The sequence below is a fragment of the Delphinus delphis genome, chromosome 16 (genome assembly GCF_949987515.2).
Source record: "Delphinus delphis chromosome 16, mDelDel1.2, whole genome shotgun sequence".
Lineage (NCBI taxonomy): Eukaryota > Metazoa > Chordata > Mammalia > Artiodactyla > Delphinidae > Delphinus > Delphinus delphis.
In genome coordinates, this window is record NC_082698.1 from 17,658,124 (window position 1) to 17,684,779 (window position 26,656).

General features: G+C 46.5%; 2 protein-coding genes across 4 annotated transcripts in view; one reads left to right on the top strand and one right to left on the bottom strand.

Moving 5' to 3' along the window:
- ACSL5 (acyl-CoA synthetase long chain family member 5) overlaps positions 1-17,079 on the bottom strand; it is a 49,258-nt gene extending 32,179 nt beyond the window's left edge. The window contains exons 1-2 of one of the 3 annotated variants that reach the window (XM_060034068.1): positions 2,340-2,409; positions 916-1,077 (exon numbers count right to left, since the gene is read on the bottom strand). The gene's annotated coding sequence lies outside the window, so the exon portion shown is untranslated. Of the gene's footprint in view, positions 1-915; positions 1,078-2,339; positions 2,410-10,528; positions 10,785-12,976; positions 13,170-16,983 lie in introns of those variants that run through there. The other 2 variants (XM_060034067.1, XM_060034069.1) reach the window with 2 other exon arrangements.
- A 5,416-nt stretch (positions 17,080-22,495) lies between these two features.
- Positions 22,496-26,656, top strand: part of LOC132439759 (guanylate cyclase 2G-like) — a 39,266-nt gene continuing 35,105 nt past the window's right edge. The window contains 3 exon segments of the mRNA XM_060034382.1: positions 22,496-22,879; positions 24,323-24,338; positions 24,341-24,656. Of these exon segments, the coding sequence (XP_059890365.1) occupies positions 22,496-22,879; positions 24,323-24,338; positions 24,341-24,656 (716 nt within the window).

The following is a 26,656-nucleotide window of genomic DNA, read 5'->3' on the forward strand; positions in this document are numbered from 1 at the left end:
GCTGAATAAATGACCAGTTTTCTAGTTCAGAATTATCTGTTCTAAATACTCTCAGTTGACCCACTTCTCCCTTAATAAACTCTCCCACCCCCAAACTCTCCAATCTTAAATTATCGAAAGTCACTCTGGACAATCTTGAGATAGGTACTCCTGATCAATATTTTGGCAGGGTATTAGGTTCGGGATGATGGATGGTGAAAGGATGTATTTCTAACATATATTAAAAAACCAGTCAGGATCGGTCTGCTCCTCCAGGCTTGGAAGAATCTGCAGGATGGATCTTATCAAATGAAGTCATCTACAGTGTTAAGTGGGTAAATGGTCCAGCCTAGAAATACATGATTCTGTTGCCCTGGGTTTTTGGAATTCAAAGGACAATAAGACTAATTATCTTTGCTTTTACTCTTGAAGAACAAATTATTTTCTATTCAATAATGAGATATAGATTGCAATTATAAGCTTTAAAAAAATCTGCCTTCTAGAAAGTGGCACACTCATTGGGACTTAATTGGTTTTCTGTTCTCTTGCATGTATGGGCTCATTCTGTGGTGATAGAAAGTTCATTAAAAGGGAGACCACAGTCCCCAAGTTCTTACACGCAGTTAATTAACACATTCTTCCATACTGAATTACTTAACTCTCTCCTAGAGACTATGTCACAAATCTTCTCAACTCATAATGACTCCAAAGGGGCCTGTGTGTTATTAAGGAGGCTGTATATGAAAGTTCTGCTTTCCCGGTTGGGCTTTAAGTTCTAATCCAGCCTCCATTGTTATTTCCCTAAATTTCTGCCACCCCCAATTTAGGAGCCCTCCATATCATTCCTTAACTGCGTAGTTAATACATATAGACAAAGCCCAAAGTAATGGCAACAGGTCAATAGGACATTACAAACCAATAGCCTCATGAGCATACCTGGGAGGATCTGATAACCTTTTCCTTTATATGCAATGAATGTGAACCAGATAAGAGTTCTATTGCAAGATCCTTCACCCAGCTTTCTCAGAGCTCTGGAGCTAAGGAGTTTTCACCTTTCCTTACTCCAGTTTACTCTTCTGTAGCACATGGAGTTTTCTTCTAATAAGAAATAAAACACAACATGATTTGAGACAACAATCCTCTTTCGCAAAACATGGTCAGAGAAAAGGCTGATATGAGGACCTACTGTATAGCACAAGGAACTATACTCAGTATCTTGTAATAACCTATAATGGAAGAGAATGTAAAAAAGGAATATATATATTTATATATATGTGTAACTGAATCACTTTGCTGTACACCTGAAACTAACACAACATTGTAAATCAACTATATTTCAATACAAAATTTAAAAAATGGAAAAGCATTGGTTCCTAAGGAGGGTAAACCTCAGCTACCCATGTTATCTTAAATGAGTCAGAAAGGGCCAACATTCAGTTATATCTAAGATAAAATTTATTGTCATATTTCCCAATTAAAAAAAATTGCTGAGAAGGGAATCCTAAAATCTCTCTAAAGAAATAAGAGGCAATTAGAAACCATGAGATATTTCAGTTAGGTGGCCAGTTACCAAATCAGTAGCCAGAAAGTCGATAGCTTTCCTATATTTTGTGCAAATAACTAATTCGAAAATAATGGGAAAGGTGCCATTCCCAATAGTGTATAAGAATAAATGGTGGTGCAGTGGTTGGGAGTCCACCTGCCAATGCAGAGGACACGGGTTTGAGCCCTGGTCTGGGAAGCTCCCACGTGCTGCTGAGCCCACGCACCCAGAGCCCGTGCTCTGCAACGAGAGAAGCCACCGCAATGAGAAGCACACGCACCGCAAAGAAGAGTGGCCCCCGCTCGCCACAACTAGAGGGAGCCCGCGTGCAGCAACGAAGACCCAACAGAGCCAGAAATAAATAAATTAATTAAATAAATTTATAAAAAAAAAAAAAGAATAAATGTGTAAAACCTACATTTAAAAAGTTCACATCCGCGGGACATAAAAAGGCTTGAATAATGGAAAGACATACTTGAAACAGTTAAGGGGTCCAATCTCCCTAAATAAATTTATACATTTAATGCAACCCTAGTAAAGACCAACAGGATTTTCTTGGGAAATTAAAAAGTTAAAGTTCACCCAGGAAAATAAAACTTACAAAAATAGAAAGTTTTTGAAAAGTAACAGGAATTGGGTGGGTAGCAGAGAGGTTACCCAAATGTTACCAAATTTGCTTACTGTGGAGCTATAGAAGTTTTCTATTGGTCATAAATAGACAAATCTATGTGATGAGATAATCCTGAAATACTCCCAGTGGATGCTATTATCATATACTAAACTGCAGTCTAAATCAAGATAGATTTTTTTCACTTACAATCAATGTGTTGCGACGAGTGACTAGCCATTCAGTGAGAATACCGAAAGTTGATTACTGTCTTACCCCTAAAACAAAAATACATTGGAGATGGATCAAAGACTAAATATAAAACATTGAAAACCATGAGAGTGTTTGAGGATAAAAAGTATGAGAGAATTGTTTTTTATAATCTTCGCATGGGGAAGACTCAAGACAGACACAAAACCTAGAACCTATAAAAGGAAAATGTTGGCAACTTTGACTACACAAAACTTTATATTTGCCCTGCAGAACAGATACCAGAGACAAAGTCAAAGATAAATTGGGAAAAATATCAAATATTCCAGATAGGCAAAGAGCTCATTTCCTCAGTAGAAATGAGTAGAAGTCAATGAAAAACAAAATACAACCCAGTAAAACCAAGGGCAGAGGGCATGACCAGACAGTTCATGGCAAAACAAACAGGTTACTTAAAACCAGGGAGAGGCATTCAACTTCACTTATAGTTTCTTAAAATGCAAATTTAAATGAAATGCCTTTTCCCCATCATTTAGATTAGCGATGATGAAACAGTATAAAATGCACTATCAATCACGAAGACGTAAACTTGGGGCAGCCTCCGTAGGGATGTGCCCATTGCCCGCTACCACAATTTAAAATGTGTTCCCTTTGACCTAATGACTCTACTAGTAATTTATTCCATAGAAAGACATCAGTTCAATAAAAAGTGCATCACTTTAAATGGCTGTTTGAGGCACCCGCTAGGAATATGGACTCTGAGTCATACTGCGCTCAATCCTTGTCTGTGGTCAGCTTTGTGACCTAGGGTAGATAACTTCTGTGTGTTTCCTCATCTGTAAAATGGCAATACTAGTATCTCCCCCATAAGGCTGTCACCGTGATTAAAGGAGTTCATGTACCTGTACGGTGCTTAGAACAATGCCTGACACATGGGCTCAGGTATGAGCTATTCTGTTCATCATCATTAATCTATAGGATTGCTGATAATGTCAGAAACCAGGAAAGCCTTCCTTGATAGGAGAGTAACCAGATACATTATAGCACTTACACACAATGGAATTCTTGGCAGGTAGTAAGGAGAATAAAGCAGGTCTGATAAGGAAAGAACTATGTGAAATACTACCAAGTAGAAAGGAAAAAACCGCTTGGACAGTGTAGTGTATGCTTTTGTGTTTCTGAAAGAATAATCCTCATAGGAAAAGACAGACTGAAGAGGAGAAATTATGAATGGATTGTCCAGAAGTTTTGAGTATTCAGTCATTCAGCCAAAGATATTTAAGGGCTTGACTGTATACCATCGGTATCATTCCAGGTGCTGGGATATAGCAGTGAAACCCTGCTCTTGTGGGGTTGGATTTCATTGGGAGTTTGGCGACAAGCCTGAACAAGAACTAGATTATAGAATACTGTGGAATAAAAACTATATTAGGGAAAGAGGATTGAGTGTACAGCAGGGGGTGAATTTTAATTAGGGAGGTTACAGTAGGTATCATTGGGACAGTAACACTTGAGAGGATGTATCATTTAATCTGTAATATGCATGCTTTTTTAAAAAAAAGGTAAAATGAACAACTCTGAATTATCCCACTTCTGACTAAGGCAGCTGACTTAGAAAGTTCTACCTTGGTTGGTGGCATTTCATGTGACTACACCTGAGAATACAGCCTCATCCTCATTTCTAGAAGTGCAGCTCTCCCACCACTAGAGCTACATTCCATCAGTAGCCTTTTCCCTGCACCCACATTACCGGCCAGTCTGGATGGCAGCTCTGAGGGTGGAAACGTTTTTCATTCATTCCCCTTAGTGGATAAGAAACCAAAGGTGAAGGTTGAGTCATGGGGCCAAAGGGGACCCGAAAGTGCATCTTTCAACATTCTCAGCAGTTGCTGAGAACAGAGGCTGGTGTAACATCCCAACCTACGAGATAACTTCTCAGCCACTCACCAGCACCTGGGTGCTCAGGCCACCGCCTGGCACTAGCCTTCTCCACCAAGCAGGGCCGGATTCCCAGGCCTGAGTGGCTCTCCTCCCCTGGGGGCCTGGCACCCAGCATGCTCTGAAGCACACACCCCATGGGATGTCCCCAGGCAGATGGGAAAGGGCCTCCTTGTCACCTCCACGGGGTCATTCACGTGTGGCCAAGCAGGAAGACAGCATTATCAAAGGGAATCCCTGTTAAAACCCCAAGGGTGGCGAAGCAGTCATTTCCACACCCCGGAAAGATTGTGTGAGTGCTTAAATAACTAAAACAGGAAACAGAGGGACTTCCCTGGCGGTCTAGTGGTTAAGACTTCACCTTCCAATGCAGGGGGTGCAGGTTCAATTCCTGGTCAGGGAGCTAAGATCTCACAGGCCTCAGGGCCAAAAAGCAAAACACAAAACAGAAGCAATGTGGTAACAAATTCAAAAAAGTCTTTAGAAATGGTCCACATCAAAAAATCTTTAAAAATAAAAGCCAAAAAAACAGGGAAGAGATACTAATCTCCCACATTTTGTTTTTCCTAGCCCAATTCCTAGGCCACACCCAGCAGTTCCAGTTTGTCAGGCGGCTGGCAGAGAGAAGGTGAGGGCGAGGCTTGGGAAAGTTCCCTGACCCACCAACAAACATAACCGTAAATAAACCCTCAGGGTTTCGATGCTTATCCACTGGTGATATCTTTGCTACCGAATAGCACAGGAAAAGCTGTTGGAGTCGGATCAGCTGTTTCCTTGGGTTTGGGTCTCGGGGGTTCCTGGGGCTCAGCTGACAGCCTGAGTTGTGAGCACTCCCAGGCAGAGGCTATCTTAATGCAGCACTGTGCCCGAGATACGGTGGGGACCCACCGAGTGCCAACAAGTCACCCTCCCCTTTCACTCACCATTAGCACAAGATCAGAGAAAGGCACCTAGGGAGGGGAGTCTACTGAGGAAACAGGTTGCAAAACTCAATCCCGCGATGACACGATGTGCGCCTACACACAGTGGGGGTCGGGGGGGTGGGGAGAGCCGCTGAGCCCTCCTCAGAAATGCCACAGCTGGACTTCCTGCTATAGCAAGGGCAGCACTAAGCAACCCGACCCGAGTGAGGTCAAGGTTCACTCATCCTACAAGCATTCGAATATATGAGCACCTACTATGTGCCGGGCAGTGTGTCCAGCATGGGGAAACTACACTCAGAGTTCATAGTCCAGTAGGGGATAAAGCCAATTCCCCAGGCAGGAAACAAATGCTCTGTGGAATGTACCCCAGCTTTGGGAGCATCTGCTCCATACATACTGGAGAAAGGATGTATGTGGCAAGGGATACGTTTACCCTCTGCACTTTAAATTTACGTATAGTTTCCCTTGAATGAGGCAAACCAAGATCTTAGACTCAGCGTATGCCCAGCACCGTGCTGTGTGCAAAGGACCAAACACTTAGAAGGCACAGCTCCTGCCCTCTGGGGACTTATGGGTCCATCGAACACTAAAATCACCTATACAAGGATTCAGCGTGCAAGATGAGCTAATGAATGTGAAGAAGGGAGAGGCCAGTGTAGACTGGAGGAGGTGGAGGTGGTCTAAGGGGCACCAGACCCTCAAGGACGTGTGGTCCTTGATCCCCTGGCTGTATCGACAATAGTCTTATGTCCAGGGTCCATCAAGGATGACCACCCCACCAAGCCAATGGCTGGTAAGACCCCAACTATGATTCCAGCCAGGGTCACTGTCACCAAACTACCTTTCTCCATTGTTGTCTGTGTCTCTCCATCTACTTTTCCATGGAGAGAGCAGTCACCATATTAGGTTGGATAAACCTAAGTAGAAGAGAGGAAGAGGAATACCCGACTGTGGGGTGAGAGGTGCAGCATGGTTAGAGGCACCAAAGTGGGACAAGCGTGAAGGGAAATGGTGAAGGGACATGTCTGATGGAGATAGAGGACCAATTTTAGTTGAAAGGGAAAAAAGACAAAGCTTCCAAAGGTCTGAGTAAGACAGTGTCTGGGGCCTGGTATAGACACTACACAGCTGGTGTTTGGTTCACAAACACCAGAGAGCCTTGGGGTGCCAGGCCTTGGTGGGGTGGGATTGATCAGGAAAGCCTTCATTAAGTCAAATGCCAAAATCCTCTTAACTCAGTCCATGAAGATCACACAGGATAATTGCTGAGCCACTCATAGGCTGGTGACAGGCAGTGACAAGTCCCACTGGATCTTAGATCGACTTAGTCAACCTTGATGTACTACTGTGCTTCCAACAAGTCAGAGTCCAGCAGCTCTACCCTGAGGAAGTCCTTGTCTCAGTAAACATTCCCAAAGGCCTTCCAAGCCTATTGCTGACCAAGTGAATCATGAGAGTGCTGAGGTCAGGAGAACCAGTACAATCCGCTGGAGTTGATAAGAGCCTGTATAAAGATAGGCTGGACAAAGTGCTAGTGCCCCATCACCCAGGCCAGGGTAAAGACAGGCTGACGCAGGAGGCTGTGAAAGAGGTCTCTGCAGAATCAGCCCACTCACTACCTGGTCGGGCAAGTCAGGGGTCACCAGATTCAGTGTGTAAACAAGAAACTTTATTCCCAATAGTCTCATTTCCAGTGGCAAACGTTTAAGGCCATTGCCTTTCCAGGTACCAGAGCAACAGAACTACCACTTACCAGATATGTGGCCCTGGGACAGTTACTTAATGTCACTGAGCATCAGCTTCCCTCCACTGCACACCAGAAGGGGTAGGTAATTATCTCTACTTAAAAGGGATACTATGGGTAGACTTTCCAGTATGCTGTCCAGCACATAGGAAGCCCTCAGTGAGGATGAGCTCTCTTTTTCCCTCTTCCACTTAAGTCAGTTTCTAACTCCTTGTCAATATCAGGTGTTCTGTTTCGAGATGTCCCCAAAGAGAAGAGATGGTCATGATCTTTGTAGTATAACTGTCCTTCGACTTACATACAAAGGTCTTAACAACTCCTCATTTCTATTTAAACAGAGGATTTCTAGCTGGGGATCACATGGTCCACCTCTAAGCTCTGACCCTGCCATCTCCCTCAGCCCTACCTCACCCCTGCATCCTCCCACAAGCCACTCACAACCTCACAACTCTTAGAGTAGAGGGACCCATGGAGACCCAGAGATCTACAACAAGCTTCCCCACAGAGGGTTGGTACCATGGCCTCACCACAGCAGTACAAGGGCTGCCTGACCTTCCAAACTCCAAAACTCATATTTATTCTAATGACATGAATTAAGAGCCTGAAAATACCAGGCTCTGTGCTAGGGGAAGAACGAGAGAGTACATTTCTGATCTCATGGTGCACGGTCACATGGGGGAGAAAGAGACCGGGATGTGTTTAGAGCAGAGTGCGGCGAGAGCAGCGACGGCTGACCTCAGGGCTGCTGGGGACATGTCACCCCCGTAGGGTGCCTCCGGACACGAGTCACCTGAGGTCACACTCCAAATGAGGGTCAGTTCATCTGCTGGCCAGGCATGTGAGACAGACAGAAACAGAAACCTCCTTCCTGATTTCTAAAAATATCTCCAAGTCCTGGTTTAGGAATTCACCTGCCTAGAGGTGGGAGGGTTTTTTTTTTTCTGAGGTGCAATTCACGTAACATAAAATTAACCACTTTAAAGTGAACAATTCAACGGCATTTGGTACATTCACAATGTTGTGCAACCACCACCTCTATCTAGTTTCAAAACACTTTCATCATCCCCAAAGGAAATCCTGTACCCATTAAGCAGTTACTCCCCATTCCTCTTTCCTCCCAATCCCTGGCAACCAAGGATGCATCTGCTTTCCATTTCTATGGATTTGAAAGTGGGAGGATTTGCAAGAAAAAAGTTTCTCCCAGTTTCTAATTCTCTGGTCCATGCACTAAACTAGACTCATCAGAAATGGAGGCAGAGTTTGCCGTCAGAACTAAATGAGCCAGAGTTCAAATGCCAGCTGCAATCTCTTCATACTGTGTCCAGTTTATTTCTAAGTCTTGGTTCCCCTGTCTACAAAAAAACATACCTACCTCATAGGACTGCTTTGAAGATCAAAAGATAAAAGCCCCATAAATGAGTAAGCACAGGGGTTTCACTGGAGGTGCAGTGGTTAAGAATCCACCTGCCAATGCAGGGGACATAGGTTGGGGCCCTGGCCCGGGAAAGTCCCACGTGCCACGGAGCAACTAAGCCCGTGCGCCACAACTACTGAGCCTGGGCTCTAGAGCCCACGAGCCACAACTACTGAGCCCACGTGCCACAACTACTGAAGCCCACGCTCCGCAAGAGAAGCCATTGCAATGAGAAGCCCGTGCACCACGACAAAGAGTAGCCCCTGCTCGCTGCAACTAGAGAAAGCCCACACACAACGAGGGCCCAATGCAGCCAAAAATAAATTAATTAAATAAATAAATTAAAACAAAACGAACAGTAAGCACAGCACTGCCCCACACTAAATATTCAAAGAATGGTAGCTGTAATATTTACATTCTAGAAAAATGTCAACCTGAAAAGTCTCTAATAAATATGTGAAGTCAATATCTGCCCGGGTCACCATACATAAGGATCTTTTTAAAAATGAAAATTTCTAGGAAATCCAGAGAGAGGTTAATTCTACACAGGAGTGGATGGAACACGGTTTTTAACATCACACCAACTGCAGCTTCTCTTCCAGTTGACAGCTGGCTGCTTTGCGATCTTGGGAAGGTGGCTTCACCTCTCTTAACCACCCATCTCCTCATACTGTCTTAATGAAATGGCAGAGTACCCACTTTGAGCTGGTGCGTAACTAGCTTCCTCTTCCCCCTCCCCCATAGTTTCCTTCCTTTCTCCTTTCTGGACCCACAGCCTCCCTCTAGCATCTGTGGGTTTAGGGCCTAGGCACTCAATGATACACTGATATTATTTTAGGTGTCATTGCCCCCAGAGAGTTAGACTAAAAGTTGGGAGAAAAGACTATTTCAGGTCAGGACCTCAACAAATGCTCGGCTGAAGCATCCTGTTTGGTCTGGATAATGTTTGAAGAGACCCCGTCAAGTTGGAGTATGTTTATCTGGGAGCACCTGCCTTGCATTTCGCCTCTCACCTGCATCTTGTTACATATCACCTACTTTACTTCGCTCTATTGCCTGCCTCTTCTATAAGTGTTTGGGACTCCTGTTTTATTTCAGTTTTTGTCCCTTTTATTGTGCCAAGCGTACAAGTGATGCCTACAAGATTTTATACCAAGTGTCTTCCAAGATTATTCTGTGTTCACCTCAAATACTTGTCCATTGGAGGGGACAACCATAAAGTAACTCTCACGCTGGAATACAGAGGGAGGGATCACCAAAACCAATTATTCCTTTTTTTTTTTTAACTGAACCAATCTTTTATTTTTAAATTAAATTAAATTTAGTTTAATTTAATTCTATTATTTTTTAAGACTGCCTCTGTTAGAGAATACCAATTATCTACAAACTGGAGCTACAGATCCAATCCTACTTTTCAAATCACCAACAAGATGGATACCCAGAGAAGGTAGTAAGCCCCAACTATGGAGTCCCTTTCCAACACTCACTCCTTGAAGGTCAAGTTCATCTTAGATTCAACTTGTGGCCCTACTCCTTAAAACAGATCCAACTTCATCCAGAAACCATTCCATTAGTCATGCATCGGGCAGCTCTTCCCCTCAGAAGGGCTGAAAATCCATCAGGAAAATTGAGGACAACACCCAGTGCAGCACAGGCGAGCTATAGGCAGAGGCTCAGGCCCACAAAATGGGGTCCGGGTTGTGGTTCCCCTTCCCCAAGAGAGGCAGGAGAAAGGACTCCTCCACAATCTGCCTTCTCCTCCACCCTCCTGATGGGGAGGGTTTTTTTTTTTTTTTTTTTTTTTTTGCGGTACGCGGGCCTCTCACTGTTGTGGCCTCTCCCGTTGCGGAACACAGGCTCTGGACGCGCAGGCTCAGCGGCCATGGCTCACGGGCCCAGCCGCTCCGCGGCATGTGGGATCTTCCCGGACCGGGGCACGAACCCGCGTCCCCTGCATCGGCAGGCGGACTCTCAACCACTGTGCCACCAGGGAAGCCCGAGGAGGGTTTAAAGAAGTCCCTTAGAGACCAGGGAGAAAGTGAGCACTGACACGTGCCTGTGACACAGCAAGCGGCAGATTCGCCAGAGCTGGGGGTCAGGATGCCACCGGGGCTTCTGCCCCATGCCCACGAGACCCCTCACTAAGTACCCCCTCCAGCTGCCCCCTTACCCTGCGAGGGGGCCGCATCTCTTGGTGCTTCCAGTGAATGGGGCCTCCTGGCTCTGACTTCCTCGTGGCACGAGTCCCTGGCCTCTCCCCTCACCCCCGGTCCCTCCAGGGTCACAGGGGCTTCAGAGCATCTCTGCAGGCTGAGGGTGCCCGGTTCTGAGCCGTCTGAGCCGTCAGGGCCCTGTCCGAGCTGCCCCGTGTCAGGAGTCAGGCCATGGCCGGCTTCTAACGTGCTCGGGGACTTCACTTCCTGGTTTTTCTTTCACAACTGAAAGTGGAAGCGTTCTGACCAGGAGGAGAAAAGCCGCTAAAGCTCTCCTGGCTCGGTTTCAAAGCCTTTACCATCAGTCCCTAAGGGCTGACACAGAAGACAACCTGCATCCACGCAGCTCACGCTCTCCCTGTTGGTCTGACGACCGCTAAACCAAGACCAAAAACCAGACAGAGATGACTGAGGTGCCCCTTGCAGACCACCAGTGTCAGAGAGGTGAGACCCCCTCCCCGGGTTCCCCGGACAGGGAGGTCCAGCCACAGGGCACCGTGGCCCTCGCAGCCTTCCCAAGACTGTGGGGACACCTGGAGGCCAGCCTGGCCTGGCCAGCATTGCCGGCCGGCCGTGCACTGTGTCACCCACTCTCCAGTCCCCAGTGAGCCTGCCTCAGTCCCCGAAGCAGTGCTGATAAAGCCAAGAAAACAAGCACGTCAGGAACGACAGGGACAGCCACGGAGATTGTTCCTTTCCTCTGACACATCCTTTTCGTACCTCAAATTTGCTGCCTCCCTCACCTCCCAGATTACAACTGGGAAATTTTAAAATCAGGAATCCACAAGCACACACGCCGTTAGCTGTCAGATTGATCCTGCATCTCGGAGCCTCTGGAAAACTCCACTGTATATTCGTGAGACAACGACAGTGGCAAAGACAAATTACTTCTTGGTATTATTACAAAAATTGCTTTGAATGTGCAGACGCCCTGAAAGAGTCTTGGGGATTGGTCTACAGGGCCTCAGGACCTGCAGTAGTCTCACTGGATTCACCTACGGCTGTGGCCACAGAAGGGCATGGGGGCTTCCATTCTCAGATTTGAAGGCAGAAAGAACAAGTTCTCCTGCCCCTTCCTGCCCCCACCCCTCCCCACCACCTCTCAGACACCCCAGAATTAAGCAGCACTTTCCCCAGCCTTGGTTCCTTTAAGAAGGATCAAGGTAATTCCAGCACAAGCTCAGTTCTTTACTAGAGTTAGATCAGGATTCCTTCTCTACACAGAGGAGGGCCTAAAAGCCTCCAACCATAAAAACCAAAGTGAGCTGTGCCCCAATCTCAGGGAACATAAGCGCTGGTCCCTTGGCCTCACGGGAGCCCACTTTAGACATGGGAGAACGATGAAGTATGGGAAGATGAGGGTGCCCCCTCTGCCTTTCCATCTTCAGGTTCATCTCATGGCTGGAGGAACACTTGGCTTTGCTTAGTTTCCAAGCTCACCTCCCACAGGGGCAGCTCCCTTCAGCGACGAGCAGAGGATGGCAGGGTGGGTGTCAAGTCTCAGCCATTATAATGCTACTGGGCTCTTCCCTGGGTGCTGTCTTCTTTTACCAACCCGACGAAGAGCTTAGGACCAGGAGAAGATGGTTTCCTCCAGGATCAAATGCTCAAGTACAGAAGAGTCTGGGTCATTCTAAAGCTCTAGCATCTAGGGGTGCATTCCTGTTCAATCCTACATGCATGAGGGACACCCCCAAGATCTGAGGGAATGATGGAAGGTTTTCACAGCCCCCAAGAATTCTGCGTCATGCAGCAGGCTGTAGTGACATTCTGACCAGGACTCAAATTCCTGCCCCACCTCCTCTTAGCTATGCAGCCCAGGCTGCTCTGTTTAACATCTCAGAGGCACATTATTCATCTGTTATATGAGAACTACACCACCTATCTTTCAGGAGGTAACGAGCCAATGAGGTCATGCACATCACATATCTTGTACAGACACCAGCATGGGATAGAAAGTCTGTTAAGAATTCCCTTCCCTGCTCCCTTCCAAATGGGAAGGGCTGTTAGCAGCAGCTGATGGATGGCCTTTCTAATCATATTGATACAGACATTTCTAAATGGAAGATGAAGGAGACCCACATCCTGGCTTTGGTTATAACCTTTAAAGCTTTTAAGTCTGTTTTATTTGCATTTAGTGAAATTAACAACTCTCTCTTCCAAGTCCATCTCCTGCCAACATTCAGAGCCCCTTCCATGTCTCCACCCCCTTTTCAATTGATTTTTTTCTTTGCCTCCCACTCAAGTCAGCTGAGATTACTATTCAACCAAATGTTATTTCATGTTGTGAAAGAGCCTTAGGCTGAGAATAGACACACGGCCCACTGTCTTCTCCCCAACCAACCCTACCTCTGCTCTCCCATAAACATATAAGCTATGGAGCAGGTAGCATTATTGCAGCTTACCTTGTAAGAATACTCTCACTTCCGGGGTCCAGGAGACGCGGCCCTCACAGCTGGCTGTACTCGTTCAGCACCACATTCAGCCTCCTGAGTCCGGACGTTTCCTTTAGTGATGATGCCTTTCCTCAGCGCCCGAGTCAGGACCACACCTGAAGCCAATGAGAGTGGCTAACCAGCTCTCCTGGAACCTTTGAACCTGTTGCAATAGAAGTTCAAAGGTAGAAGTTACCTGTTCAAACACTTGTGGTAACCTCCGACAGTGAGAAGTGTAGGATTTGGCAAAAGTTTAAAACAGGAGACTGTTATGCAATGGTCTTTAGAGGAAGAAAAAAGAGAGAGAGAGAGAGAGAGAGAGTCGTCAGCTCAGAAAGCTAACGTTTAACAAGCAAAACATTGTATAAAGCCCATACCTCAGGGAAACCGGAGGGGTTAGACAGGGCTTTGCACCTGCTTTTTGGGCAGAATCCTTGAGATTGTGACAGGAAGAGGAAAAAAGTGCTCCTTGAGTTTAGCGGGGAGAGAAAAATGAGACACCACTCTAACTGCCTCTAGCTTTAAGATTCAGATAAGCAGAGGCCTGCATTTTAGAGATGAGCCTTCTTCTAGAAGGGGCCAGTGACCCCTACAGAATCACAATGTCTCCAAGACAATCAAATAAGGCAAATCACTCTAGAATCTAGACAGAAGGACAGGCATAGCCGGGTGGGATTTAGAATGCAGAATCATGGCTACAGCCTACACCACCCACGGCTCAGCGAGCTCTGGAAGAAGCAGGGTTGCTGTTGCCTCACGGTCCAGCCTATCCTCCTCTGTCTTTCCATTTTAAAGTCACTCGTCACCATTCTCGAGTCCAAAATCTTTAAGACTGCAAGGCATCATCACCAAACAAAAACGCTGGCTGGAGATGCAAGCGGCTCTGGAGATCCCTTGTGATCTCTATTTTATAGGCGAGGCCAATGAGGCCTTTTCAGGTGAAAGAAATCACTCAGAATCATGCAGTCAGTTAGTAGTCAAGGTAAGGCCTGACCCCGGCCCACAGACAACCGCCGCAGTGCCTTTGCCCCCATATGGGGCTGCTTTGCTGCTCAGTGTTCATTTCACTGCTAGCAGACCTCAAATACTTGAACGTGTTCCGAGTATCAGGCCTGCAGAAACTCATGGAAATGCTGCTTTAGGCTTCTCTCACTGCATTTGGTCGGCGGCTAATATCAAAATCAGAAACCGATACCACTTCCTGCCGACTCTGTGTGGAGGAGTGGCTGCCTCACCGACAGAGAGGTCCTATTCGGCCAGATTCTTATCCAGGTCGTAGGCGCATTGACTCTGTAGGCTCACTTCTTGCCATGGAGCCCTAGTCCTACCGTAGGACCAGAAAGAAAAGGCTTCTAAGAGGTGGCTAGAGAAGATACAGTTCAAGGGGAACTGGGGGCTGAGGTTCCACTCGATCGGATTCATGCCAGCTTGTGTTAAGTAGCAACCCACTGAACACCTGCTGACGCCACACTAGCCAGAGAGCAAGATACTCCAAGCCAGTCGTTCCCAAACTCCAGTGAGCATGACAGTCTCCTGGAGAGCTTGTTATACTGATTGCTGGGCCCATGCTGTAGTTTCCGATTCAGTGGGCCTGGGTCAGGGCCTGAGAATCTGCATTTCTCGCAATTCCAGTTGATGTGGAGGCTGCTGGTTTGGGGACCCTCTTGGACCCCCACTGCTCCAAGCAGCCACCCCGCCTTCCACGGGCTCAACTACTGAACTGTTCAAAGGAACTCTGCATGGGGTCGTTTTGGCTCTGGTGATCCTGCCGTTGGGAGGACAACTTAACACAGATTAGAACTCATGATATGTTCTAGAAGAGAGGTGTTGCTCAAGTCCAGCGAGTGGCCAAGACCCAGGGAGGGTGCTTCTGCTTTAGGTAAGTGTAAGTCAGTGCTGACAGCATCCCAGCTAGACGACCCATGTGGGTATGAGTGCGGGTGTGGAGGGGGCATCACCTGATCTAATAACCTTCACTTTATTCTCAAGGGCACCTGAGACCCCAAAAGGTGCAGCAGCCGGCTAGGGTGAGGCATCAACTTAGTAGGAGAGGGAAGCCCAGAACCCAGGCCTCCATTGCCCTAGCAGGCCACACTGTCTCCTGATCAGCCATGGTTTCCTATAACATCTCCCTTTAAAAAAAACACGTTTGGGCTTCCCTGGTGGCGCAGTGGTTGGGAGTCCGCCTGCCGATGCAGGGGACGCGGGTTCGTGCCCCGGTCCGGGAGGATCCCACGTGCCGCGGAGCGGCTGGGCCCGTGAGCCATGGCCGCTGAGCCTGCGCGTCCGGAGCCTGTGCTCTGCAACGGGAGAGGCCACAACAGTGAGAGGCCCGCATACCGCAAAAAAAAAAAAAAAAAAAACAAAACACGTTTGATAAGGCTTTGCAACACCCTCTGCTTCTCCCTCCCTTCCCACAGCCATATGCATTGAGAAATCAATAAAAAGAAAATTCCTTTCCGGTCCAGGCATCCCATGTCCTCTAAAAAGTGCAAACCTTCATTATTTTATGTCGTTCACGGGTGAGGTGCCTGAGGTGAGGAGTCTGACCCAATAGCTGCAGTTCTGACACACATACTCTCTGCCCCGGTCGGGAGGTGGGGGGAGGTATTGGGGGGGAGCAGTATACACTCCTTCACTCCTTCCCCTTTCGTAGGGACAAGGGAACCACACATCTCATTTACAACAGTTCGAGAAGACCAGAAGCCAACATTCCAGAGTTTTGTAACACAGCCCGGAAACAGCCAAGATACCTCTCACCATAGGGCTGGCAGCTCTTTGGAAGCAGAAACCAGGTTTCCCCTATTTCTGAAAGCAGGGAAAGCCAGACCTTCTCAGTGGGCCAACTTTACATAGCACCACTGTGTATTTGTACAGCTCCTCCCAACTTATAAAACACCTCCAAACTAACTCTTAACAAACCTGCGAGGTGTAAGTGGGGACAACACCTTCAGCACCTTCAGTGGCTGCCGGAGCCAGGCTCCGTGACAAGGACTTCGTTTGGCCCTCACAGTAAATCTTCCAGGTAGTTATGATTTGTATGGGTGCAAAGATGGAGGCTCAGAGCAGGTACGTTGCCTTCCTAAGAAGACGATGATGACGGTGAGGCCAAGTATTTAAAAAAAAATAATTTCAGGCTATTTTGCAAAGCCAGGTGATTCGCAGCTTCTTCCTGAAAAGGAGACCTTTATTCGGGAGCAGAATTGGTGGCAAGGCAGATTTTAGAGAAGGTTGGGAGGTGTGAATCAGTCAGGGAACCAAATATTATTTAAAGGTCTTTGGGGTGTTTCCAGATTCCAGACATCACTGAACCTTCATGAAGTCCCTCTAGAGGAAAGTGGAATTTCTCCTTTCAGTAAAACCTCTGCCCTCAGAATCCAGGTGATTCATCTTGTACCTCCGGCTCGTCTGCTGTAGCAGACTTCACTGGATTCAGACTGTGGACTAGCTACTCAACAACGCTCACTGTCGGCATTCCGAGGGAGGGCAGAGAAGGAAGCTGGAGACGAGAAGGGGCAGCACAAGGTGTGTGGAGTAGCTGGGACGGGTGGTGTCCGCTGGACACTTATTTAGGAAGGATCTGAGGCTGTTTTGACAGCTAATCCAAGTCTTTAGAAGTCAGGCGACATGACCCAAGAAGAAAGAGAAGCAGAGTCCTAGAGCTGTAGGTTGAATCTATTCATGTTGACTCAGTAGTGATGAATCAGAATGCCATGTCCTTCCCCAGAGTCAGCTGTACAGCAGGGCAGAGGGTGTGATGGCGCAAAGTGGGCAAAATGGGAGCTGTGATGGACTGACCTTTAGCTTCCCACATGGCAGAGCTGACTTTGAAGTTTAGCCTTTCACTGAGATGTGAAAAGAAAGGGGCAAAGTTCCCTAAACTCTTAACAAGATGCCCTAACCGACCATTCCATACCCACCCTTTCCTTGGTTATCTGATGTTTCAAAAGGCTAATGGCGCTCAAAGTACACCTTACCGAGGAGCAATCTTAGGTTCCCAGGTCAGCTCCACTCTGAAGGCCTTCGAGATGATCGTGAATATTGTCGAGCACTTCCCATGTGGCCCCACTGCGCTGAGCTCTCTGCAATACCCCATTTAACCTCAGAGCAGCCCTATGAAGAAGTTATTGTCATTTTGCAGAAGAGGAAAGGCTGAGAGAGGTCAAGTTTACTTGCCCAAGCCACGTGGCTAACAGTTGGCAGCGTCTTTTTTGAGCTCAGGTCATCCTGAGTCCAGAGCCCAAGTACATGTCTATGATTAAGGATGACTCATCCCATGAACCGCATGCGATATATAAACCCCGTGTGTTTATATATTTCCCTTGGGAACTCTGATTGGTATCTCAAAGAGAATTAAGAGCCATTGCCCTGGAGGAAGGAGAGCCCAGTGCCAGCCACGGGAACCTGATGCCCAGGGTGGGACAACAGCTCCCTTTCCCCTCCTCAGAAGGGCTTCCCACCTGCCTGGACATCCTTCCTGATGCTGAGAGCCTTGCTTCCCGCAGTCGAAGGCGGGCTGTGGGGGGCGGGGGCAGTGTACCGCATCTTTCAGCTGTGCGATCCCCAGCTCTTTCTGCTTTGTTGTCTGCTGTGCTGGGAGCAGCCACCGTGCTATTCTAGGCCCCCGTGTTAGCCACACGGCAGAAGCTGGCCCCACAGCTCAGTGTCTGCAGCAGCTTGTTTTGCTCAACTCGGGCCGCTGACAGTAACAGCCTGGGCACCTGAGCTCTTGAGGCCACTTGCTCATTCTTTGTGGGAAGGAAGTGTTACTTAAGCATGAGCACTTGATTGACAAGAATGGTGTTTGCACAGATTGCAATAAACAGCTTGCCTCAACCCCAGATACTCCCCCTGTGCCTCCCCTCCCCCAGATAACACTCATAGAGCAGATTGCCTTACAGGCTTGGATCTGACCTTCCCAACTGGCGAGCCATGGGACACTGGTGGGCCAAGACATACTGATGCCTCAGCCCTCACTGTGCTGGGTGTGCTCACGGCCAGCCCCACCTAGGGCATTCAGTGTGTCATATAAATATTATTATTCTCAGGGTCACGATGTCAACGAGGTTGCAACGCAGCGACACAGGCAACTTGCACCTTTATCAGCAAGAGCATCCCAAGAACATTTAAGAATCAGATGGAAAGGGTGAAGGTCCTCAGAGAGGCGGCAGCTCTAAATTCCCAGAACTTTCAACCCCATAGGAAACATCACTATTTCCCAGCTGGTTAGAAGCGTAGCTCAGAGCAAAGATTTAGACGTACGCTGTCCAATACTGTGACCAGTAGCTACATGTAGCAACTGAGCACTTGAAATGAAGAAAGTCTGCACTAAGACGTGTTTAAGTACAAAACACATGCCAGGGCTTCCCTGGTGGCGCAGTGGTTGAGAGTCCGCCTGCTAATGCAGGGGACACGAGTTTGTGCCCCGGTCCGGGAAGATCCCACATGCTGCGGAGCGGCTGGGCCCGTGAGCCATGGCCGCTGAGCCTGCGCGTCCGGAGCCTGTGCTCCGCAACGGGAGAGGCCACAACAGTGAGAGGCCCGCGTACTGCAAAACAAAACAAAACAAAACAAAACAAAAAACAGAAAAAAAGCACATGCCAAATTTTGGAGACTTAGTATGAAGAAAATAACATAAACTCTCAATTTTTAAAATATGGATTACATGTTGAAATGATAATATTTCAGATAAACTACCTAAGTATTTCTACTTGTTTTTTTTAATCTTCAAATCTGTCTGCTGGGAATTTTAACATTACCTAAGTGGCTCACACTCTATTTTTCATGGACAACACTGATTTAGACCAAAGATCCTCTGTCTTAATGCCTATAGGCCACACGTGAAAGGTGGTGTTACCCAGTGTCAGCATGTTATAACTGCTCTGGGTGAACTTGAAAACAATGAGGTCTTTGACCTGTTCCTCCGGGTTCTGCATCAGTAACAGTTTGTTCCTTTGGGTTTACATACCTCCATTCAACAGAGGTCATGATCTTCTTGACGGAAGCAATAGTTCCTTATTATGGAACTGCTACTGTTCACTGACTTGTTCCGGGCCAGGCACTATGCTGTGTGAAAACTTGTCCCAGCCACAGCTTCAGTCTCATTCCAAATCCGTGCGCCCCACCCTTCTGCTACGCTGCCTCTTACAGGGGAGTGTGGGAGAAATTTCAGACAGGAGCATCAGTACTTTGGGGGTGCCATGCTCACACCTCCCCCCTTGCCAAGCCTTTAAGAACATCGTCCTCTGCTTTGCAGCCTTGGTTCCCTGGGCTCGCAACATGGGGGAACATCACTGAGTGCCTGGCTAGGGAGCAATTTGGGAGCTTTTAACACGAGCAGAGCGGAAACGCCAGGAAGTGGGAGGGGTACTGGTCTCTGTAGACCAGAAGCTGAAAAGGGTGGAGGAGCCAGAGGGACATCCTGCCTGGCTTTATATAGCTACGCACCAGAGAGACGCCACCCAGATGACAAGCCTGGTGCTACCCAGGTCCCCTATTGGCTTGGATGGAGAAGCATGTCATTTTAATGGGTCGAAAGTGTATAAGCCCCAGAGGACGATGCGTTAAGGCAAGGACACATTCTTTATTTGCTCAGTGTTTGGACACTGTGACAACAAAAGTGTTCTTGGAACACTTACAATTTTATGGAAAGTCATTCCATCACTGCTAAATATTTAGTATCTTGATTACTGAGCAGACAGCTGCCCCTCCTCCCTACTAGTTTCTAGAAGGTTTTGCTCTTCATGCTAAGGCTAATTAGGGGTTGGGGACAGTAATCTGGGAGGCAGAATCAAAAAACACAGAATAAATCTTCAGATCGGAAATCTGACATTTAGGCTGGATCAATCTGCTAAACTTCCGATTAGATCTGTAGCCAGAAGAAAACTTGAAAGTATTGATTAGAAGCTCCAGGTTGTCAAAAGCAACTACTCAGGCATCAAAAACCCATTCCTGGTAAAAATGGGCACGAGAAAGAGCAACACATTACAGGCCAGAGGAAGAGTCTATTTCAGTAGCACAGGACGAATAGCGAGAGTTTGAAGTACAGATGAGACAGGCAGCGTCCCCAGGAGGGAGGATTCTCCTCCCTCACATCAACCTTTTCAGAAACAATCAGCATGTCCTCATCAGAAAGCCAAGGCCGGCGCCCCATCCTCGGCTTTCTGGGAGTAGTCTGCGCACAGGTACCTAAAGGAGTGGCTTTTGGATTCAAGGAATTGCCTTTTGTTGCAGATCTAAGAAACACAATCTCCCCTTTACGCAAGTTCAACCTTTACTCCACTCTCCTACGGCTCTTTAGACATTTACTTACCAGGAGATTCTTTTTACTTGACTGCATCACAACTATTGGCAAGTGCTGAGAACACGACAGGGAAGTTTGAAGTTCGTACCCCGGTAGGTAATAGCCACTTTTGACTTGCGCTTACTTGTAGGATGGTTGGTACAAGGTACGCTAGACCTTCAGGGAGGCTCCCTTTAGGAGCCTGTAAGCAAGACCTGGAAAGAAACTGTGGCCATCACTGAGCATGGAGTATTTGGTTAGTTATGAATCCGCCAGGGTCCTAGGGTTTTAGGGCAAGAAGCTGGTAAGGTCCGAAGTCTCAGCCCTCTGCCATTCCCTCAGCCCACTTCACAGATCAGAAAACGGAGGCTCAGATGCAGTCTTATAGACTCTGGAAGCCTGAGGGTGTTGCCTCTTCCCAGAACACGCCGTGAGGTGGGAGAAAGTGTGAGGGCAGAAGTGATGGCTGCCTCTCCCTCGGTCTTTCCCTCCAGGTGGGAAACTCCAGCCTGACTTTATTGTATTCCGAGTGAGCCAAACACCTGTTTCTGTTTCACCTTCCGGAGAAGTTCCAACCCACATCATTTCAAACCTTTCCGTTTTCTCTAAACGTGATGAGGCCACAGATTTACAAATTAAAGGGAGGGAGGGGCAAATGGGAGGGGAGGAAGGACAGGTAGAAAAAAGCTAGTCCCATCACCCTGGATACAGCTAATCTCATCTGATTTTGTATGCTGAACAGCTGGCCCTATATCTGATTTATGGCCCAGCTGGTCAGCAGTGAGGAAACTATAAATTAGGAAAAGAGAATCCTCCCTCTGTAATAATCTTTTCAGGAAACAGAGATGGGATAACATATCTGGGAATCAAAATGCCAACATAGGGAACCAAGCTCTGCATCTCTGGGGGCCAAGCACAGATTACTTTTGTTCCAAAGCATGGTGGGATAAAACAACATGGCCTCCCCCATCTACCACCACTGGTAACTTGCAGGCATAAGAATCTCCTAGAAGAGAGCAGGGCTGGAGAAGCAAAGTGGAGAACAGTGTGCCCCCTCCAGCAGCCACAGTCCCTACCAATCTCCCTGGTTTTAAGCTCAGGCCTTGCCACTCCAGCCAATCAAGCACTTCGTACAAAGTAGGTGGGCCTGTTACCATGGCAATGGTTTCCGGACGATGATCGCCATTACCTAGACCACCTGCATCTCTGTCTCCCTCTCCCTCTGAGGGCAGTGGAGACATGGAAGGGGCTTAGTTCAGCAGAGAATAAGCCAAGTGCATAGAAGTGTGAGGGTCCAGGCCAACGTGACGTGCTCCTGACCCAGGAATTCCGACAGCGTGAGTTTACCTCCCTGTGATTTCACTCTGCAAATACAAGTCTGTAGGGTTTATTTTCAATTGAAACGTTCACTTTTCCTCCTTATTGCAAAGACGTGAAGATAAAAATATGAGAATTAAGCAGAGAAGAAAAAGCACCCAGAACTCCTATCGCCCAGAGTTTTTATTCGTTTGGTGTGTATAATATTTGTTATGCAACTTTATGTGCTTTTTAAAAACACAACAAAAAATGCAATACTATTCATGTCGTTTGAAAGTGTGCCTCCTCTCAATAATTGTGACTATTTTTCTAAGTCAGTAAGTGCACATTTAATATATCATTTTTATTGACTGCCCTCCTCAGTCACATGGATTCACTCCATGTTACTCATCTAGGCCCCTACTATTGAACATGGGGGTTGTGCCTAATTTTTGAAAAAAATTAGAGAGGGAAAAATAGAGAGGGAAAGTAACATGTCTTAGGTTACACCACTAATACATGATGGAGTCAGAATTCCAGCCTAGGCCATCTGTCTACACTTGAGTGGTTCCCATGATTCTTATTTTACTAGTGGAGAGGGATCTGGGGGGTGGAGAGGGAGTGGGGGTTATGTGGCTTGCCAAGGACCATGGAGTTGGACAGTGGTGTCACTGGATCAATTACCAGGGTCTTGCTGGCTCCCTGTCCCAGCCTCCTTGCACAGATTTCTGCTTCTAGATGTGTTAGGACAGACTCTGGAAAGGGAAGTTTTCGGTTAATTAACAGCACTGAAGAGAAAGCAAGCTGTGGTCCTCAGGGAACTGCACGCTATCATTTAAGCTCTGGGCACAAGTGGTCAGGAGGCTCAGCCTCTCAGGGTTCTGCAGTGATCCAGGTGTTAGACTCCATCCATGGCTCCCAGGACAGGTGCTGAGGCCCCACTCGGATCTGGGCCCTGTTTGGGGGTTGAATGCCGAGCTGGCCACCCAACCTTAGTTCTGATGCTCCTTGTCAGTGTCCTGGTGATGTGGCTTGAGGCTGCTAAACTCACTGCGGGGTCCCAGGCCCCCTGGAACATCTCCCATCCATTCAATGTGCAGAGGCTGGGCGCCGGACTCCAGATTGCCATGGACAAGATCAACTCTGAGCTGGCAGACTTCGGAAATTTCAGCTGGGAGTTTACTTACACCAACTCAACCTGCAGCGCCAAGGAGTCTCTTGCTCTTTTCATCAACCAGGTCCAGAAAGAAGAAATTTCTGCCCTGTTTGGACCAGCATGCCCAGAAGCAGCAGAGGTAGAGTATACAGCCTTCTAAGAAACTCTGAGTTTCCATTGGAAAGGGTGGTCTTAAAGATGATGGTATAGACTTGAATAATCTCTGGACTTGGATGACATTATTATAAATAATAACTGTGTAAGTCTTGTGTACCATTTCTTTGAGATGTAATTAGACCATGCAATTAGAACAATGAATACTCTCTCTAAAGAGAGCCTCTCAAATCAATAGTTGTTAGTTCACTCACTAACTTGATGTTGACTAACAAACTTGTTGATTGTTTGGCCTTGGTGCTGTCAGATATGGACTCATCATTCACTCCAACATTGCCAGCCACGTGGCTCAGAAAAATGAAGAAGAAGTTGAATGCTTGGCTTTAAATAGAAAAATAACATCTGTTTGTGTAGGTTTCCCTTTGGCATGTATAATAAATTATTCAGTGATGGGAAAGAAAGAGGGAAAGGATGAAGTATGACAGATTGCCATAAGCTAAGGCAAGAAAATGAGAGATGTGAATGATTTGTGTTTGTTTAGCTAATGAGATTAGCTTTGTTGATGTCCTTGGGTATCTTGTGCTCTGAGAGGTATAGATGCAAAGCCTGAATAGATGAGGCAGCACAGTTCTCACGTTCAAAAATACCGCAGAACTATCATTAGTGGGTGCTATAGAGTTAAGTTTACATTTGAATTTGAATCTTAGTGTCTCCTAGAATTCCCCATTTGACACATTCCCCATTTGATTAACAAAGCCTACCCATTCTTCAAAGTCAAGCTCAAATGCCACGGAGCCTTTCTTTATCTCTCTACCCTCATCGTTCACATCTCTAATTCCCAAATCAGAAGTAATTTCTTACTTCTCTAAGCTCCTCTAAATCTATTGTCTATAAATATTGAAGGGCATATTTAACTCTACAGCTTTTTTTACACGTCTTAACTCCTGTAATAGTTGATCACAAGATCTTTTTAAGAGGAAGGTCTCTGAAGTTCCCTGTAAATAGCAGGCTCCTAGTGGAAAATGAATAAGGAACAAATTAAGAAAAAGCGAGTAGTACCTATGAGTGTGCGCTCTGTAACCACATTACCTGAATTCCAAGCCTGCTCCACTATTTGCTAGTTTTGGAACTTATTAATACATTTCTGTGCCCCCATGTTTTCATCTCTAAGATGAGATGATAATACCTACCTGATAGAAAATGTAAGAATTAAGATAATATATGTAAGCTCTTAGTCGAGTGCTTGGCACATAGTAATCACTAAATAAATGCTGGCTATTGTTACTCTTGTGCTCTGAGGTTTTACATCCTTAAGTTGCATCCAAGACGTTATCATCAATATTCCAAAAGCGAGGGGAAGTATGACCCATAGACTCACTGAATACAAAGTTTATGCAGATATTTTACAATGGGGCTGGAGTGTAGCAAAACTCAATTATGGAAAGACATCCCTTTGGTTACTTTCAAGGTTATTGGTTTGCTGGCTCCCCCATGTTTGACTCTGTTGGACAAACAGCAAAACTGGAGAACAACTTCTTGTATGACACCTATGTGAAACTTGTGCCACGCATGCACAGAGTTGGTGATGTGCTCCAGAAAAGCCTCCAGTACCTGGGCTGGAAACACACTGGGATGTTTGGAGGTCACTCTGGGACTTCCTCCTGCGAGGGAGTGGATGAGTTGTGGAGGGTTGTAGGGAATGAACTCAAATCCCATTTCCCCATCACCGCCAGCATGAAATACACCAACAACAATCCAGCCTTCCTTCAAGAGCATCTTAGAAGCCTGTCATTGATTTCCAGGGCTAAGTAGGAAAGAATCTTCTGTTGCTTATGTTTAGAGGGGCAAATAGAAAAAAATGATTGAAAAAAAACCTAAGAATTTTTCATTTTTCTATGAGGGTAAAAAGCAGATGAAAACAGAGTATAAAATTAAGGATACATAAAAGCATTACCAACCAACAAAAACTTTTTTTTTGTCTAGAGTGAAATCTTCGATGCTATAGTGTCATGATGTACAGAGTAATTTCTGGAAGCACCTGCTAGGTGGGCTGGGTCTTGGACTTGGATGTTCGTTCAGAGAATGGGCTCTGGAGACAGACATCCCTAGGTTTGAAACCCGCCTCTGACACTTTCTAGCTGTGTGTTCTTGAGCAAGTAGCTTAACCTCTCTGTGCCTCAGGTACCTTATCTGTAAAACAAAGACAATCATCTTACCTACCTCATAGAATGGTGAGGATTAAATAAGATCATGCCTGTAAAGTGCTGGACATAGTAACTGATCAACACGCCATAGTGAATATTGTTGTTGTGGTGCCTCTAAGCCTCTACTTTCTAGCAGGAATTAGTAGCGGACTCCTTTCTCTTCTTCCAATAAACCAAGCTCCTTCTGGCTTTGGGACTTTGGGACTTGGTATCCCTTGGCTTGGAGTTCCACTGCAATCCCACCTCATCCCACACAGTGTTCTTTCCATAGGTAGCTTGCTCTCATCCTTCCAGACTCAGCCCAGAGCCCATCCCATCTCCTGTGAGGGGCCTTTCCCAACTACTTGACATGGAGCGATTCCCCCTCCCCACATTAGTATCACAGCATTCTTTTCCCCTTTCATTCATCAGAATCTTGAACGATCTCTCTAATCTCTTCACTTGTATATTGTCTGTCTTAATGTCAGCTCCCTGAGAACAAGGACCTTCTCTTTTGCTCACTGTTGTATCCTATGCTTAGCACATTGCCTGGCACCTAGCTCGAGCTCAGGTAAATAGATTAAAATTTATCTCATTCAAAAAATAAGTCACTAAGGACTTCCCTGGTGGCGCAGCAGTTAAGAACCCACCTGCCAATGCAGGGGACACAGGTTCAAGCCCTGGTCTGGGAAGATGCCACATGCCACGGAGCAACTAAGCCCATGCACCACAACTACTGAGCCTGCGCTCTAGAGTCTGTGAGCCAAAACTGCTGAGTCCAAGTGCGCCACAACTACTGAAGCCCGCGTGCCTAGAGCCCCTGCTCCACAACAAGAGAAGCCACCGCAATGAGAAGCCCGCGCACCACAACGAAGAGTAGCCCCCGCTCACCGCAACTAGAGAAAAGCCCCAGAGCAGCAACGAAGACCCAGCGCAGCCAAAATTAAATAAATAAATTTATTAAAAATAAATAAATAAATCGCTAAAATAGATAACCAACAAGGACCTATTGTATAGCACAGGGAACTATACTCAGTATTTTTAACAACCTATAAGGGAAAAGAATCTGAAAAAGAATATATATGTGTGTGTGTGTGTATATATATATATATATATATATATGTATATCTATATCTGAATCACTTTGCTGTACACCTGAAACTAACACAACACTGTAAATCTATCATACCTCAATTAAAAAGAAAAATTCTGAAGCAAAAAAAAAAGCATGCTCCAATTAAAAAATAAATACATAACAATAAATCAGTATTTCATTTTTGTTCCCTCAGAAAGCATGCTGATGTGTTTGGCTGGAAGAAAAATACCATGGCCTACTCCTTTTCCCCCCATCCCATCTCAGACAGTCTCAATGCTCCTGGTTCTAGGTCCTCCGTCAACGCAACCTACCTGATGATGAGTCACAAGCCAGATCTATTGCTCTGAGTCAGTTAAACGAAGAAACTAGAGCACAGAAGTGGTCTCAAACTTTTTCGATTTGTGCTTTGGGAGAGAGCTGCAGCGAAGACTTTAGTTCCGCAAGACGAAAGCTGCCAGTTTGTATGCTACCGGCATGGTTAAAGGAGGACACGCTCTGGGAACAGTTTAGACCTTCCTATTTC